Genomic DNA, 18,419 nt, shown 5'->3' on the forward strand with positions numbered 1-18,419 from the left:
ATGAAACATGGCTTATCAGTATGACCCTGAAGCCAAAGCACAATCAAAACAATGGCTACCAAGAGGTGGAAGTGGCCCAGTCAAAATAAGAGCAGACCAGTCAAGAGCAAAGATCATGGCAACAGTTTTTTGGATGTTCAAGGCACTTTTCTTGACTTTCTGGAGGGTCAAAGAACAATAATATCTCTCATTATGGGAGTGTTTTGAGAAAGTCAAAGCGTTAGCAGAAAAACGTCTGGCAAAGCCTCACCACAGACTCCTTCTCCACCATGACAATGTTCCTGTTCATTGTCACGAAACAAGCTCTCACAAAATAAAGCTCTAGTTTTGCAAGAATTTCAATGGGAAATCATTAGGCAGCCACCTTACAGTCTTGATTTGGTTTCTTCTGACTTTTTGTTTTCTAATCTTAAAATAATCTTTAAGGGGCACCCATTTTTCCTTAGTTAATAATGTAAAAAAGACTGCATTGACATAATTCAATTCCCAGGGTCTTCATTTCTTAAGGAATGGACTATTTGGCCGGTATCATTGCTTACAAAAGTGTCTTAAACTTGTTGGAGCTTATATTGAGAAATAAAGTTTATATTTTTCATTTTAATCTTTTAATTATATTTTTCCACAAAATTTTTGAAGTCCTCTCACATATATAAATTTTTGGAATCAGCTTATCAAGTCATGTACATTTACTGCTATATCACACTCTGTTTTGTGAATATTCCAAAATTATAGTCTATGATTTATATTGTTGTGACTATTGCATAATTTACATATCTATGTACTGATGATCATATTTTGCAATATTTTTGTTATTGTTATTCTATTATGAACAGTGCTACTAATATACATAGTATTTGCCACCTCATACACAGGTGCAAGTTTATTGTAATAGTCTTAGTATTAAATTTTCTGAGTCATAGTTTAGCGAAAGCTCAACTTTTCACAGGATATTGCTGGATTGTTCTCCAAAGTAGCTAAGTTATACTCCTATTAGCCGTATATGAGAGATTCTAATCATCTTCATTCTTCAACATTTACTATTTTCAGACTTACTAATTTTGCCAGAAAAAATACATGACAATTCATACCTGTACCTGTAGTGGTCTCGATTTCCATTTACTCAGAAGACATTGGACTTTTCTTCTTATGTTTATGGGCTATATTTTCCCTTCTTTTATGATATTACTGTTCATGTTTTTGCTCATCTTATTGGGTTACGGGCCATTTTATTTTATTTTTATTTTTTATTTTTTTATTTTTATTTTTTGAGATGGAGTCTCGCCCCGTCCTGCAGACTGGAGTGCAGTGGCACCATCTCGACTCACTGCAACCTCCAATGGGCCATTTTATATCCTAACATATGAAGTATCTGTTCAAATCTTTTGCCATTTTTTTCCTGTAGGTGTGCTTGTCCTTTTCTTGTTATAATAAAACAGTTCTTTATTTTTGATACTAATCTTTTAGAAAGTGTTCTGTTGGGCTGGGCATGGTGGTTCATGCCTGTAATCCCACTTTGGGAGGCTGAGGTGGGTGGATTACCTGAGGTCAGGAGTTCGAGACCAACCTGGCCAACATGGTGAAACTCCATCTCTACTGAAAATATAAAAATTAGCCCAGTGTGGTGGCGGGTGCCTGTAATCCCAGCTACTCGGGAGGCTGAGGCAGGAAAATTGCTTGAACCCAGGAGGTGGAGGTTGCAGTGAGCTGAGAGCATGCCACTGCACTCTAGCCTGGGTGACAGAGTGAGACTCCATCTCAAAAAAAAAAAAAAAAAAAAAGAGAGAGAAAAGAAAATGCTCTGTCAGTGGCAAATATCTCTTACTTTTTTTTTAGTTTTCTTTGAAACCTCTTTTAATGAATAGAAATTTTTTTATTTTAATGTAGTTTAATTCATCTATTTTTCTTTTTTAATTGTCTTCAGTTTCTTTAGTCTTGTTTTCATAATCTTCTGGATATGAGTCTTGCAAAACATCTTTTGTTAATTTTCTCATGGTTTTTGTTATAATAGTATTTAGAGTTATTTTATATATTTATGGTTAATATAAATCAAATTGCATGTTGTTCTTGCTCTAAATTACAGATTCAATAATTTGCAACAAAACCTTATCTCTTTGTAAGTCCTTAAGTTAATTAAGTACTCTGGATATCTTCACATATAAATACTTGTATCAGCTGTCTTCTCTCTTACTACTCCAATTAAAATCCAGTATCTAGAATAGGGAAAAACCAGGTGAACATCACCCTTACAGAGATTTATTTTAAGACATAATTTAGGGTGTGCTCCATACTGCCTTGGCTATGTACTAGTCTATATATTCTAGAAGGGTCATATATGTGCACAAATTGATTTGTGTAGTCAAAAGCTGCTCCAGTATAAATGTGCCACCAGGATCCATTTCAAAACATTGCTTCCTCTTGCCAAGGTTAGTGCAGCTATGCTTGCTATCACTCAAGTAACCAGAGAATGCCAGCGTCCTTACTCTCAAAAAGACAGCCTTTTCTGCACCATTACAATTGGTGTCTTTTGTCCCTTTCTTTTCACTGATGGAAATCTTTTTTATCATTCCAAATCAAAGATCACTACCTTCCTAGGAGAAATTTCAATAGAAAGAAAAAAATGTTATACTTCCTCAGAAAAATAGCACTTTCTTCATATAGCAAGTTTTACTTTCAGAAAAGTTGAGAAAATAAATACTATGCCCCCAGGTTTCCTGTTATTGGAGATTGATTGCTATGTTGAATGTGCTATAGCTTTGCTGCTTAAACCCAAACGCCAAGTGCAGGAGTATCTTCTTTACTAACCCATTTAATTTACCAAGCACACTTAGTGGCTGGTATTTCTTACCTTTCTAAGGGTGCACTCACTTACACTGCCCTCAATATATGTAATTAGGATAAAACCGTAGAATGGAAGGCATTAAAAATGAGGCAGGAAAGCACAGGCAGAGTGGGATGAAGCCAGCTTTGCTCTGAATAGGACTTATATGATCAGTTTAGTTTTATTCCAAACATGAACCCCAAATACAACCCCTTTGACCTGAGTACTCCGTCCCTTAAATGGCAAACTAAACATTCATGAAAATTTAATGGTGAGGAAATGAGTACCTTCTTAAGTTTCAGATGGTGAAATGGCACCAGGGGAGCACTTTCAGTGGCAGGCAGAAGTGTGTGGATGTGCTAGATCAAACCTGAAATATTTGTTCCTTCATCCTGCAGTCCCTCTCCAAACTAGCCAGCCACTGAGACCTTCTGACGGGATACCCCCAGGATGCCACCCAAAAAAGGTATTTACAAAATCAAGACTGTCTGTAGGACACTATGTCTTTCTGAGAGGTATAAAGGTATTTGAAAACTTTGGAAAGTTTGTTTTACAATTTTTATTCCCTCTTTTGGGGCTTTCCCTTTTTCATTTTTTTCTGTGGGTAGTTTCCCTTTGTTTCCTGAGAAATTGAGAAGGGTTTAATATCTCTCCACCTTCTTCTCTTTTATGGATGAATGATTTCACCAACTGGTAAGTGCTAAAACTGACCTCGCTTTCACTCAGAAAGACAATGGAGGAAAGGAAAATGCACTGAGATTTCAGCATAGCAACTCAAATGCGGGCTTTATTCCACAGCAGTGACCTATTGTCAGATTGGTGTGTGAGACAGTTTTTGAAAGGGGACGTGTTCTGCTTCTGTTTATGAGTTAAGCAAAGTTCTAAATTAAGTTGAGAAGAGGAAGCAGGTAAAGTCAGGGATAGCAGAGAAAGGAGACATCAAACCCTATTGTTGTAGGATATTTATGTGAAGGAATGAGCAATGTGATAAAACACATTTTTGCTTGCTGTGACTTGCCATAGGGTGCATTTTCAGTACTGTGTGGATAATGTGTGGCATGTTCATTCATCAGTCATTCTGTGACATTTATGTAGCTTACACTTGGATCTATTTTCAACAACATTTCAGTTCCCTAAAGACAAACTGGCAGAATTTTCAAATAGGAAAAACCTGGACACACACATTTGCTTTTCTGTATAGACTGTCTAGTCCAGATAATCTTGCTATCAGTCATTTTGTTAGCTTACTTATTTAATCTTAGAATGGAAAGTGGAAACAGAGACCTCATTTAGAGATAATCTAGTAAAGCCATCCAGCTTCAGGCTCATATCTTGGGAATCTGAGCAGTACCCTATTTAATATGCTCATTTTATTAACTTTAAACACCTGGAGAACATCATTATTGAGAAGGTCATTGCTTTTGAAAAAACAAAAACAAAACAACCACTTCTTGTGAGGCTCTACACATCTTTCCAAAGAAGCTATTGGAAATGGCCCAAACTTTCATATTAACTCTTAACAGGGTGGCGTGGTTTTTCATTAGTAAGAATAGGATTCAAATCTTATGGAAGATGGTAGATTTCAACACCTTAGCATTTTTCTCAACCCTGGGATCTTCAAGTTCCTCAGGCTATTTAGGTAGTTATAGTGCTGGCAAACTTTTTAAGTGCCCAAGTAGTTTTTACAAAAACTTGTAATAAATCTGCTCAGGCTATCTTAATTGCCAACCATCTCATTAAGCAAGTCAAATTAGAATGGATTATTCCTGCTGTTTATTAGTGCTGCATATTATTTATCATTTATTAACCTTATTGTGCTCACATAGCAGGTATTTTAAAGTTTAACAGCTTTATTTTAATTATGAATGTAATATATGCTGTTGCAGAAAATATGTAAACTTTAGAGAAAATGTACTAAATGATGCACTGATGAAAATACAGAATCCCACCACAAAAATATTATTATCAACATTTGGGTATTCTCTTCCAAACTTTTTATATGAGAGTTATGTTTGGTTTATACATAATAAAATGGGTAAAAATCAATAAATAGAAAGCAAATGTTTTTAAGACAATACTTGGGCTTCATAAGAATGGAAAAAAATGATAGACTTGCCTGGTGTGGTTTACATAATGTCACAGAATCATAACAATAGCTCCATTATTGAGTGTCTATTATGTGCCAGGTTCTGTACAATGTTCAGTGATGCGTCACTGTGATGACTAGAGGTAAAGGAAAGATAAGTGATGCCTTACTATGATGACTTCCAACAAGCTATGAAGGGACAGAACAAGCCTTTTTTTTTAACTTTTATTTTAGGCTTGGGAGTACGTATGAAAGTTTGTTACATAGGTAAACATGTGTCACAGGGGTTTGTTGTGCATATTATTTCACACCCAGGTACATATGCCCAGAACCCAATAGTTTAGTTTTCTTTTCTCCTCCCTTCCCTCATTCTATCCTCCCCCCTCACATAGACCCCAGGGTCTGTTGTTTCCTTCTTTGTTTTCATAAGTTCTTATCATTATCATACTTATAAATGAGAACGTGGTATTTGGTTGTCTGTTTCTGCATTAGTTGGCTAAGGATAATGTCTTCCAGCTCCATCCATGTTCCCACATAAGACATAATCTCGTTCTTTTTTTATGGCTGCATGGTATTTCATGGTGTATTTTATATATATATATCTATATGAAAATATATAGATATATATATATCACATATATATAGCACATATATATATATCACATTTTCTTTATCCAGTTGGGACAGAACAAGTCAACTGGCAAGTCCATTGCTCAGCTTGTTGAAATACTCTGCACAGAAAGCAAGGAAAAACTATTTTCATGAGGTAGCCCATGAAGAGATGAAGCAAGGCAAATTTATCTGCCTGGATAACCTCCTGTATGCTGTTTTCACTCCATGGAGAGTCAACACAACAGACTTCTGAGTTGTATTATCGAGCTCCTTCAACAGGGCATTGCTGTAAGATCCTAGATCCCACACTCCATGGTGTGATGTTTTAGCCAAGTCTGGAAGTAGCACAGGCCCTAAAATCTCGTGATTGCAGGTTGTCAACTCTGCTGTAGGCTTGCCACTTCAAGGGCAAGTGATTGGTTGGGGCTGGGATTTGCGCAGAACCATAGAAAGAAAGGGAACATTCAAGGGAATTTGATGATGTGCATGATGTCTCTGTCTGATACAAAAAGAAAAAAAACTCTAAAAACATTTGATACATAGAAATACTAGTATTTGGTGAGATTGAATGTGGGAAGATGACGGATAAGAAGGTATTAAGAATGACTCCCAAGTTTCTGACTTGGTCAGTTGAGTAGAAGGGAAATTTTTATTTTTATTTTTATTTTTAAAATTTCAGTAAGTTTTTGGGGAACAGGTGGTGTTTGGTTACATGAATAAGTTCTTTAGTGGTGATTTCTGAGATTTTGGTGCACCTATCACCTAAGCAGGGTACACTATGCCCAATGTGTAGTCTCTTATCCCTCACCCCCCACCCTTTCCCTTGACTCCCCAAAGTCCATTGTAACATTCTTATGCCTTTGTGTCCTCATAATTTAGCTCCCAATTGTGAGTGAGAACATATGATGTTTGGTTTTCCACTCCCGAGTTGCTTCACTTACAATAATAGTCTCCAATTCATGCCAACATCTATTATTTTTTGATTTTTTGATTATGACCATTGTTGTAGGAGGGAGGTGGTATCCCATTATGGTTTTGATTTGTATTTCCCTGATAATTAGTGATGCTGAACATCTTTCCATATACTTGTTGGCCATTTGTATATCTGAGTAGAAGGTAATTCTAATAAATAAAACAGGAAGGCAGCAGAAAGAGGTTTGTTTGGGATATGGCTTGATTATTTGCAAGATATTTGCTGTAGCTTAGGAGAAAGGTGGATGTTGGTGATACTGATTTTGTCATTATCTGTGAGTTAAAGTTTCTAAAATCACGTGGCTTCCTAGGGAAAGCATATAGAATGACAAGGGAAGATGGCTAGATGGCTAGTAATGGCACCCTGAACAACTTCAGCATTTAGAGGTGGGTGGAGGAGGATAAGCCCATGGAAGAAACAGAAAGGATGGGCCAGCGAGATGAGAGGAGAAGCTAAGGGAGTAGACAGTTACCAGAGGGAAGGTGGGATCAGTTAAGAACCTTAGTATGTTGCAAAGAAATAACCTGCAATGCGGACCAACCCGGGGAACGTCTGTAAAAATGATGACAATTCTCAACTGTAATTTAAAATGTAATTGTATTGAGAGCTCTCTCTGTCTTTGTCTCATCATAATTTGAAGCAGATTAACTACATATTAGCTAGAAAAAGCCCTTTGAAATTTTCCTTCAGTGTATCAATAGATTCTGTGATTTTTTTTAAGTAGAAACTGCCTATTGGTAAAATAGCACTTAATTGAGATAATGCTTGTGAAAGCCATTTCTAAACTTTGAATTGACATACAAAATAAAGGTGGCAATCATCACCATGTTGCTATACTGTCTTTGGCCATATAAAATTTTTTTCAACAATACAAAGATAAGCCTTGTACAAATTCTTCAAAATTCTAAATTTGTGGTACTTGAATAATGTTTTACTATATATAAAGATGAATAGATAGCATTTCCTACAATAAATAAATAATTTATATATCAATGTGTTGGGATTATAAATTCTCATAGAAATTCACTTTATTAATTCATTCATTCATCTGATCACAGTTCATTCAGCAAATAATTTGTTTTGTTCTTTTTAAGTGCTCTGGGAAGAAGGTATTGTGACAGAGTCCCTTCTCTCAAAGCGTTTATAGATTAATGTGTTTGGGGAAAGTACAGAACAATTATTGAAATAAAACCAGAGTCAGGCACATTGCTATGCCAGCTATAAAGAGCCTATGAAAATTAGGAACATTGACACATTTGTTCCTAACCTGGTTTGTGCTTTCAGGATTCCTCTGAAGTGGCAGCACTCCTTGGGTTTGAAATGTTCGTCAGTAATGACTGATGGACATCAACAGGTGAATAGACACACAAAAAACCTATGAAACTTACATACCATAGGTTACTATTCAACAATAAAAAGAAAAACTGTTGATACATCTAACAATGTAGATGAATCTCAAAAGCATTATGCTATTCCTTTGGCTGATAAAATGGTGACACTCCTTTATTTCTCTTTCTTTCATCCCACTTTTAAAATCAGCCTTAGTATACTTTAGGCACAATATACTATATACATTTAAAATGACAATTTGACAAGTTTTGACAAATGTATATACATTATAAAAATCATGATAAAGATTTCCGCCACCTCAAAATGTTTCCTCATGCCTTCTTGGAATAAATCCACACATTCCTTCCTTCTCTACACCCCACCACCCATATACTCTACCTCTAGACCCAAGCAATTGCTAGTCTGCTTTTTGTCAGTGTAGATTAGTTTGCATTTTCTAGAATTTCATATTAATGGAAATGTATAGTAAGTACTCTTTTGTGCCTGACTTCTTACATTTAGTATAGTGCTTTTAAGATTTATCCACATTGTTGGGTGTATCAATAATTTGTTTCTTTTTATTGCTGAGTAGTATTCTATTGTATACGTGGTTCACAGTTTATCCATTCACCAGTTAATGGACATTCCAGTTGTTTTATATTTGGGGCTGTTATGAATAAAGCTGATATGAACATTTGAATAGAAGTCTGTGTGAATGTTTGGGTTGGAATTGCTGGGTTGTACAGTAAGTGTTTGATTAACTTCATAAGAAACTGCCAAATGATTTTCCAAAGTGGCTACATATAATTTTGCATTTTCACCAGCAGTGTATGAGATTTCCAGTTGATCCTCATCCTCATTCAAAACCTGGAATTAAGAGTGAATCTTTTAAATTTTAGCCTTTTGAGAAAATGTGTAGTGGTACTTCATTGTAGTTTTAGTTCGCACTTCCCTAATGACTAATGATGTTTAACATGCTTTTATATCTTCTTTTGTCTCCATCTATTCTTTGTTCTTCATTCTCTTTTCTTCCTTTAGAGTAAGTATTTTTTATTTTATTCCATTTTCAGTATTGGTATATTATCTATAAATTTTTTTTTTTGTTGTTCCATTTTAGTGGGTTTACAATATAAATCTTTAACTTATCACAGTCTGTCATCAAATAATGGTATACCCCTTACATATGTTTTAGGAACCTTACAGTGGTAAAAATATCAGTTCCCCATCCTGTACTTGCTGCTATTGTTTTCATGCATTTTATTCTGTATATATTATAAACTCTACAATCTATCATTATTGCTTTTTGTTTAAATATTAAATTCTTTAAAAGAGATTTTTAAAAATAAGAAAATAGTCTTTCATATTTTCTCATGTATTTGCCATTTTTATTGTTTTTTTTTTCTTCCATATTTGAGATCCAAATTTCTATCTGGTATACTTTTCCTTCTGCCTGAATAACTACCTTTAGTATTTTTTTGTAGTACAGATCTGTTGGCAATGATTATCTGAACTTCTGTATGTCTGAAAAAGCCTTTAGCTAATTTTTGAAAGTTTTTTGATGGACATATGATATGGTTTGGCTCTGTGTCTCCATCTAAATCTTATTTTGAATTGTAATCCCCATGATCCCCACGTGTCAAGGGTGGGACCAGGTGGAGGTAATTGGATCATGAGGGCCGTTCGCCCCATGCTGTTCTCCTAATAATGAGTGAGTCTCATGAGATCCGATGGTTTTATAAGTGTCTGACATTTCCCCTGCTTGCACTTCTCCTTTCTGCCACCTTGTGAAGCAGGTGCCTGTTTCCCCTTCACCTTCTGCCATGATTGTAAGTTTCATGAGGTCTCCCCAGCCTTGCTGAACTGTTAGTCAATTAAACCTCTTTCCTTTATAAATTACCCAGTCTCAGGTATTTCTTCATAGCAGCATGAGAATGGACTAACACGGTACATACAATTACAGGTTGCTAGTCCCTTTTTTCCCTTCAGTGCTTTAAGGATTTCACTCTTCCATAGTTTCTGATGAGTAGTCTGACTATTCCTAACTTTGTGCCATTATTTTCTCATTTTTTTCTGACTCTCCCTTCTGGGACTCCAATGACAAATATCCCAGACTTCCTAACTTTGGCAGGTCAAGAGATCGAGACCATCCTGGTCAACATAGTGAAACCCAGTCTCTACTAAATATACAAAAAATAAGCCAGGCATGGTGGTGGGCGTCTGTAGTCCCAGCTACTTGTGAGGCTGAGGCAGGAGAATGGCATGAACCCGGGAGGGGGAGCCTGCAGTGAGCTGAGATCGCGCCACTGCACTCCAGCCCGGGCGACAGACCGAGAATCCGTATCAAAAAAAAAATCATTCAAAAGATTACTGATGCTTGTTTCATTTTTTTTAAATTTTTCAACTGGTAATTAATTTATTAAAATAGTTGACTTAAACGTCTACAATGGTGACTTCCATCTCAACTCCTGGCTCAATACTGATGGAAGTAATCTGCTTAACAATCTCAGAAGGACTGTGCAAGTCAATGAGTCGCTTGTGGATTCTCATCTGGAAATGATCCCATGGCTTAGAACCTTCACCACATGGAGTTTTTTCTTGTAGTGATTCTCAAAGTCTTAGTAGGCATTTGAACTGGTCTTTTCACTTTGAGATTCTTTTCCTTTGCTCCTCTGATCAAGTCAGCACACACCTTCGCCAGGGATTTTACGTTGCAGCTTGTTAGAGTGATTCGAATTCGGTGAATTGCCACCTTCGGCTCCGTGGGTGTTTTTCCGGTATCCTTAAAAGCCATCACTGCTGCGCGGCTTCCTGACCTGCTTGTTCCGGCAAGAGTGAACAGTGGTGAGTCAGGAGCAGGTGCGGGCGGATCAGAGCTCCGCACCACCTACGACCACCTCTTCTTCAAAGAGGTGTTTCATGTTTTAAAATCTTAATTTCCTTCTGTTTCATTTTGGATAAAATCTGTCTTCAAGTTTGGTGCCTTTTTTTTTGGGCCAATATCTAATCTAAAGTTCATCCTATCCAGTATGTTTCTCATTTCAAATATTGTATTTTCTATCTGCAGAGTTTGATTTGTATTTGAAAACGTTTTTTTATCTTTCTCATTGTCTTGAACGTTTGGAGTATACTTACAATAATTGTTTTACTGTTGTTATCTGTTACTTCTATCATCTATGAAATTACTATATCTGTTTCTATTGATTGATTTGATTACTATTCTGGTTGGGAGGCAATATTTTCCCTACTTCTTTGCTTACTTGGTAATTTTTTTTATCAAAGAAAATTTATAAAAGTGAACTTCATTTACAATTGGATATAATGAATTTTACATTTTTGTGTCCTGGATTTTTCTGTATTCCTTTAAATATTGTTGGATTTCTTTTTTTTCCCCCCTCCGGGATGCAGATAAGTTTCTTGGAATTAGCTGGATGCTTTTGAGATTTGCTTTTAAGATTTGTTAGGGTGAATTCAGAGCAGGGCTACTTTGATCTAGGAAATAGCCCTCTGAAGGGTCTCATGTTCTGTGAGATAGGAGGTCTTTCTCCTCTGACTGGTTGGTAGCCTAAGCTATTCCTGATTCTTGTAAGGTCTGGACACTGTTCTGCATACTCTGTTCTGATAGTTCTTTCCCTGGCCTTAGTAGTTACCACACACCTATGCACACAGCGGTATTCAGCCAAAGTTTGAAAGGATTCAAAGATCTCCAGAGCTCTCTCTGTATCACTGTTTCTGTTATTCTATCCCACAAATTCTAAGTGTGTGAAACTCCCTGAAATCAGAACTATGTCTCCTCAACTCAGTGAGACCACAAGCCACTGTTTGGGTTTCCCCTGCCCATGTTGCAGCCTAGAAACTCTCCTCAGGCAAAAAGATCAGGCAACATCAGGGTCATCTCATTTCCTTCCCTTTCAGAGATCACTGTAATTGCCTATTGAACAATGCCTGAAGAAAGATGTTTCATATATTTTGTCTGGCTTTCTAGTTGCTTAAGGTAAGAAGGTAAATGCATTCCTAGTTACTGCTTTGTGGCTGGGAGCAGAATTCCAATACTGTTTTTTTTTATAATATGCTTTCACTTAATTATTTGAGGATTCCCTTTAGTTATCATAATTTTACATGATGTAAACAGGTAAATGAGAATATCTTCAAAATATATTTTTCAGTTTTGGGTGGTTCTCTCAGTTCTGGTTTTTGCCAAATATAATAGATTTTTAGTATCTGAGTTCCATATGACAAAATTTATAAATCTTGGGTGTATCCATATGGTATGTTATAATAGGAAAAGATAGATGAAATTCCGCTTTTGTCTAATGTCTTTATAGGTCTTGGAGAAACTTGAAGAAGGGTTGTAAAGTCCATAACTTTACAATGAGACAAAATTAAAAGAATCCAAGCCAAAATTGTCCTAGACAATGAAAAGTATCGCTATGCAGAAGCCAAATCTCTTAAGCTCCTCCACCATATCAGTCATGACACAGTCTATAGTTTAACAATTGTTTCAATTTAGAAATTAATTTTTAGTACTAATTTAAATATTTCATATTAGTATATGAGAATTCTTCCTTCTGTTCAGGCTGTGGTATGGGGAAAAGTCAGTTCCCATCAATGCAGATTCATATCTACCAGCACAGTGATTAAATTATCCTCATATCCTCTTGTGTTTGAACAAGCTGTGTACTTTTAATTTTAATGGATTTAACACAATATTCAATATATGTTGATTACTGAATACAACAAAAAGTGTAATAGACACTCCTTGAGAAGCTCATAATCTATCTGGGCAGACGGAACAAATACTTAGAAAAATTGAAAGGTAGTTTAGGACCACAGTAAAAAAAAATTGGGGGTGCAGGATATAAAGTATCAATTGAATTGTAGAAGCAATATATACTGTGTATTTTTTCACCTGGGTGAGAGGGCGAGACTCCATCTAAAAAAAAAAAAAAACTATGGTTGTTCACCACAACTAAACATTTCATCTCTTTCAGTCTAACTTACTCATCTACAAAATGGAGATAATACCTGTTTTGCAGTGCAGGCCCTGACATACGGGTAGAGTTCCATAAATCCTAGCTTCTATTCCTTAACTCTTTTAACTCTTTTCTTCCTTCCTTCTTTCTAGCTAATTTTTAACTCTCTATCCTAGACAACTTTTGCTAAACGTGTATAACATGTAGTACCTACGCATAGGAATATGTTTTATAGAACAGAATTATTGAAAACAGCTTCTTACATTTCTGTTATTTTTTCAAAAGCAAGAATTCATGTATTCCTTCTGAGCCAAGTACATGCAATAAAAAGTAAGAGAGATTCAGAAATTCTGATGATTATTCTCCCAAGAAGAGTGCTTGCTAGAGTGAGGGTCTTGCAGACACAGAAGGAGCTGATGGGGTGAACTGTTGGGGTGTTACAAAAGGCCTTCGGGAAAATACGTAATCTAAGTCAATAAATCATAGAGTGAAGATTCCCTCAGGGAAAAAGGGAGTGGCTCTGAAGAACTTACAAATTTTTCCAGGCAATAGCCACAGATGCTAGCACAAGGGCATGATGGCCACATAGTGTGAGCAAAAGTGCTTAACTTTTTGCCCTTCTTCTAATATTTACTCTATTAGCCCAGACAACATGAGATCCAGAAGCCTCATGATGAGTGGAGAGGAAATATAAATCAGAAGAAATGGTCAAAAAGATGCCTATATTCACTTCCGCACTTAGGTCTCCAAGCCTCAGTTCCTGGCATGAGTAGGTAGAGGAGAGGAGCTTGGAATAGGATGTGAGATTACAGTTTTAATATAGACTGGACTGGATATTTGAATACCTGAAAATGAATCTGAATTCTCAAAATGAGGTGGTTCCTGCAACTGAAAATAACAAGAAAGCTACAGGATCTTCTGCCATGTTATCCAGGGGTGGAAAAGTGAAATTCAGTGGAGCCAGGTTAAAGATGGAGTTTGGGCCGGGAGTGGTGGTTCATGCCTATAATCCCAGAACTTTGAGAGGCGAAGGTGGGCAGATTACTTGAGGCCGGGATATCAAGACCAGCCTGGCCAACATGGTGAAACCCCATCTCTACTAAAAATAAAAAATTAGCCAGGTGTGGTGGCATGTGCCTGTAGTCCCAGCTACTGGGGTGGGTGAGGCATGAGAATCACTTGAACCTGGAAGGGGGAGGCTGTGGTGAGTCAAGATTGCACCACTGCACTCCAGCCTGGGCAACAGAGCAAGACCCTGTGTGACCCTGTGTCCAAAAACAGACAAACAAACAAATACTATGTGGAGTTTGTTTACTCTTTAAACAAATATCCTTCATGTGTTGAACTGAACTATAATTATAGTTAGTAGGGCACATAGCAGGTTTTAATAAGATATCTAGTTCTTCCTCTTAAGGTAACTCGTTAGAACTTTTATGAGAAAGAACTAAAGAATTTCTAATGGGGCAGCTAATCCACTCTTTTGTGCACTCTGTTCTGCTGATGATCTGATGTTAGTCGGGGTTTCTGTTTGAGATTCCTGGGCCTTAACTGCTGATGACAGAGTTCAAAATCATTGCTTTCTAACTTTGAGAATGACTGCCTAATATGACATCATTTTCTACACCTGAGTGCTAATAGTCTACCTCATTCCTCCTGCCTGTCCTTCTCCTTGAGGAGGAAGATCATCAACGCACTGTGTGGATTGAAGTGGCTTCATACCCTTTTGATGTTAATGCTCTCCTTTGCTTAAAGTCTGAACTGAATATGGATCCCTCATTTATGAAGCACCATGACACTTCCTGGGTAATGAACAATTAAACAGACTTCTCAGCAATAGTGACTATTTTTCTGATTTTTCACTTCATGGACAATATTGTATGCAAGTTAAATTTGCAACTAGCTTGAGGCTTCACACATGGTGAGTTTGAGAAATTGAATTCTCTACCTCAAATGTATTTCCTTTTCCTTGAACTCTACATTCAGGTCAGCTGTCCAGTTCTTAAACAACGGGTTTTGGAGAGGCAATGAGTAATACAATAGCATTTTCTCCTTCAATTCTATCTGCCTTTGAAAAAAATAACCTTTTATTTTTGATTCAAAGAAGAGAGGAGTTTTCTTGTCTTTCTACATCTGTTCCAACTCCTCCAAATGCACAAAAATTTTTTCAGAGCATTCCAGAGTTTCTCAGGCTGCACATAGAAGATTTTGCATATAGATACATCTTGGCCATAATAACCTTCTACTGAATTAGTAGAAAATAGATGTATTCTAGGTTTTCATATCTTTATGGCAATATGAATAGACAAGGCTCTTCTTGCAAAAATATCTCCTGAACTGTGCGGGAGATGCTTGGAAGACCCAGTCAAAATTACGAAGTATCCCAAGTTTGTATCCTCCTGTGGCTTCCCCGTATTACAATAATGTCATTCTGATCCAGGTTCCAGTACTCTCAAGCCCTTGTCCTTCCCTTTTCATTTTAGCTTGCATTCATCCAAGTAGTTGGATGGAAATTATCAATACCTTATATAAGAACGTATGGGAGGCTGAGGCGGGCGGATCACGAGGTCAGGAGATCGAGACCATCCTGGCTAACACAGTTAAACCCTGTCTCTACCAGAAAAATACAAAAAATTAGCCATGCATGGTGGCACGCGCCTGTAGTCCCAGCTACTTGGGAGGCTGAGGCAGGAGAATCGCTTGAACCTGGGAGGCAGAGGTTGCAGTGAGCCAAGATCACGCCACCACACTCCAGCCTGGGCAACAGAGCAAGACTCATCTCAAAAACAAACAAACAAAAAGAATGTAAATGATTGGGAGTTAAAATTATGCTTTTCAGTTTTCAGCCATGGATCATGTTTTCTTGCCTTGCCTGATTCCTAGAGTCTCACTCCATGATGTTTCCTCTTTATTATAAAGATTAGATGGCTTTGCATTGCTGCCATGTGGCATTTATACTTCTCAAGCAGCTGTGTCATCTTATTCTACCGTTTAAACTTAGTTTTACTTTAAGTCCACATCTAAACTGTTTGCCTGCATGCCCAGCACTTTTTCCACTCTCTACATTTTATTTGACTGGAGCAATCACCTTAGCCTCTCTAGGTCTTTGCTTATCATCACTCTGCTCATTCTTCAAGCCTCACTTGATTACTGCCTCCTCTGTGTTGCTTTCCTGGATTTCCTCAGTAAGACATAGTTTCTCCCTTTCATACTTCTGTGGTATTAAGTATGCACCAGTTACATGTGACTCATCTCCAAGTGCTTTGGCATGGAGATATTATTTATGTTCCTTATATGACTACTGACCACTTTTTTCTAGACTAAATATTGAAGCACTTGGTCAGATAATTTTTCTTAATTTTGAGTTTCCTTTTATACTTTTTAAAACAAATTTTTGAAATTAAATTACATTTTGTTAGGTTGCAAATCTGAAAAAGTCCAAGGATGAGGTGAGTTTGTTGTGGTCAGTTGGGTAGTTGCTAAACTCATAGCTGGTTTGTGTCTGCTGACCAGCACATTGTTAGCCTAGAGAAAGTCTACATGGGGAACCAGATTATGATGCAAGCGTTGCTTGGAGAGCCCTTGATCAAGAGCAAAACAGGTTGATAGACTCGAGGGATAGTTCAGCTAGGTCTGATGGAATATTCCAGTTTTGCCAACAGAAGGAAAAACATTGGAAGGGCTTATCTTCCCCAGGATCTGGATCTGTTTCCACTGGGTAACATTTAATAAGCACTAACATGGTCTCTTCTTTCACTTGCCATTTCCTGTGCTTCTTTTTCCAACTACTACATCTCCTTTGACACATTTTCTTTTTCTTTTCTTTTTTTTTTTTTTTTGAGATAGAGTCTTGCTCTGTCACCCAGGCTGGAGTATAGTGGTACGATCTTAGCTCACCACAACCTCCAACTCCCCGGTCCAAGCGATTCTCCTGCCTCAGCCTCCTGAATTGCTGGGATCACAGATGTGCGCCACCACACTCAGCAATTTTTTTTTTTTTTTTGTATTTTTAGTAGAGGCAGGGTTTCACCATGTTGGCCAGGCTGGTCTCGAACTCCTGACCTCAGGTAATCCACTGGCCTCGGCGTCCTAGCGTGCTGGGATTACAGGTGTGAGCCACTGTGCCTGGCCTCTTTTTCTTTAAGTGTATCAATACCATCATTTTGGCTGCTTATTCTGCCCTGGGAGCCATTCTGTCTCTTTAGGAAGTTTTTGCGTGTATCAGATCTCATCTTTTATATTTTGATGTTTAATAGCATTTAAAGGATTTTGTTTTGTGTTTTTTAAATGATTTGAAAACAAGTGTGCTCACTAATTAATAAACAACAGATTCAAACTTTTGTTGCTTTTTCAAGAAAAAAATGAAAAATTCTGTAACAATATATCTTAGCCATAAAACACTTGTAATCAGCACTTCTCCAGAAATTTCAGGATGTAAGTTATCTTAATGATTATACTAGAAAATCTTGGAAAGCAGGGATATGGCTAACTTTTTATAACATGTATCCCTACTGCCACAACAAGAGTTAAGACTTAATAAATACAGTCATGTGTTGCTTAACAACTGGGATATGTTCTTGTAACCACCCAATGGGTTCATTTTGCCTGCTACCTGGATACAGCCAATTTATCAAGAACCAGGAATTGCAGTAGAGAAAGGGTTTAATTCATACAGAGCCAGCTGAATGGGACACTAGAGTTCTATTACTGAAGTCAGTCTCCCTGAAAATTCAGAGGGTAGGGTTTTTCAAGGATAGTTTGAAGGGCCAGGGAATGGTGCTGCTGATTGGTTGGAGATAACAATCGTAGGGATGTGGAAAATGGTCCTCATGCATTTCTCAAGTCCACTCCTTTTCTTAGTTCCTGCTTAGCGGAGGTGTTAGAATTTGCTCCTTGGTGGGGCCACAGGACTGGTTGGTGGGTCCAGGTGGGGCCACCAGTTGTCAGAAATGCAAAAACCTGAAAAGACATCTCAAAAGACCAATCTTAGGTTCTGTAATAGTGATGTTATTTGCAGGAGTAATTGGGGAAGTTGCAAATCTTGTGGCTAATTTGTTAGTCCTACAAAGGCAGCCTAGTCCCCAGGAAAGAAGGGGGTTTATTTAAGGAAAGGGCTGTTATCATCTTTGTTTCAAAGTTAAACTATAAACTAAGTTCCTCCCAAAGTTAGTTGGACCTGTCCCCAGGAATGGACAAGGGCAGCTTGGAGGTTAGAAACAAGATGGAATCTGTTAGTTTAGATCTCTTTCACTGTCATAATTTTGTCACTGTTAACGTTTGCAAAGGTGGTTTCACTGTAGACTTTATAAACACCATATACTTAGACTATACTGTTTATTAAAAATATTTTTCTTTCTTTAGTAACAAATTAACCTTAGCTTACTATAAATTTTTTACTTTTTGAAGTTTTTAATTTTTTTGAACTTTTGACTCTTTTGTAATAACAGCATAAAACACACTTTGTACAACTGTACAAACATATTTTCTTTATATACTTATTCTATAAGTGCTTTCTATTTTTATTTTTTCCCTTTAAACTTTTTAATTTAAATGAAGACAGAAACACAATACCCTAGGTCTACACAGGGTCTGGATCATCAATGTCATTATCCACCACCTCCACATCTTGTCCCA

At 37.1% G+C, this 18,419-nt stretch overlaps 1 protein-coding gene and 1 pseudogene across 2 annotated transcripts in view; one reads left to right on the forward strand and one right to left on the reverse strand.

The window, feature by feature from the left end:
- TMC1 (transmembrane channel like 1) overlaps nt 1-18,419 on the forward strand; it is a 319,210-nt gene that overhangs the window by 128,025 nt on the left and 172,766 nt on the right. For both annotated transcript variants that reach the window (XM_055091901.2, XM_055091900.2), the window contains exon 5: nt 3,217-3,284. In XM_055091901.2, coding sequence (XP_054947876.1) covers nt 3,269-3,284 — 16 coding nt within the window. In that variant the 5' untranslated portion in view covers nt 3,217-3,268. The remainder of the gene's footprint in view (nt 1-3,216; nt 3,285-18,419) is intronic.
- LOC134728593 (small ribosomal subunit protein uS10-like) lies at nt 10,228-13,148 on the reverse strand (annotated as a pseudogene).

This window comes from Pan paniscus, chromosome 11 (assembly GCF_029289425.2).
Source record: "Pan paniscus chromosome 11, NHGRI_mPanPan1-v2.0_pri, whole genome shotgun sequence".
Classification (NCBI taxonomy): Eukaryota; Metazoa; Chordata; class Mammalia; order Primates; family Hominidae; genus Pan; species Pan paniscus.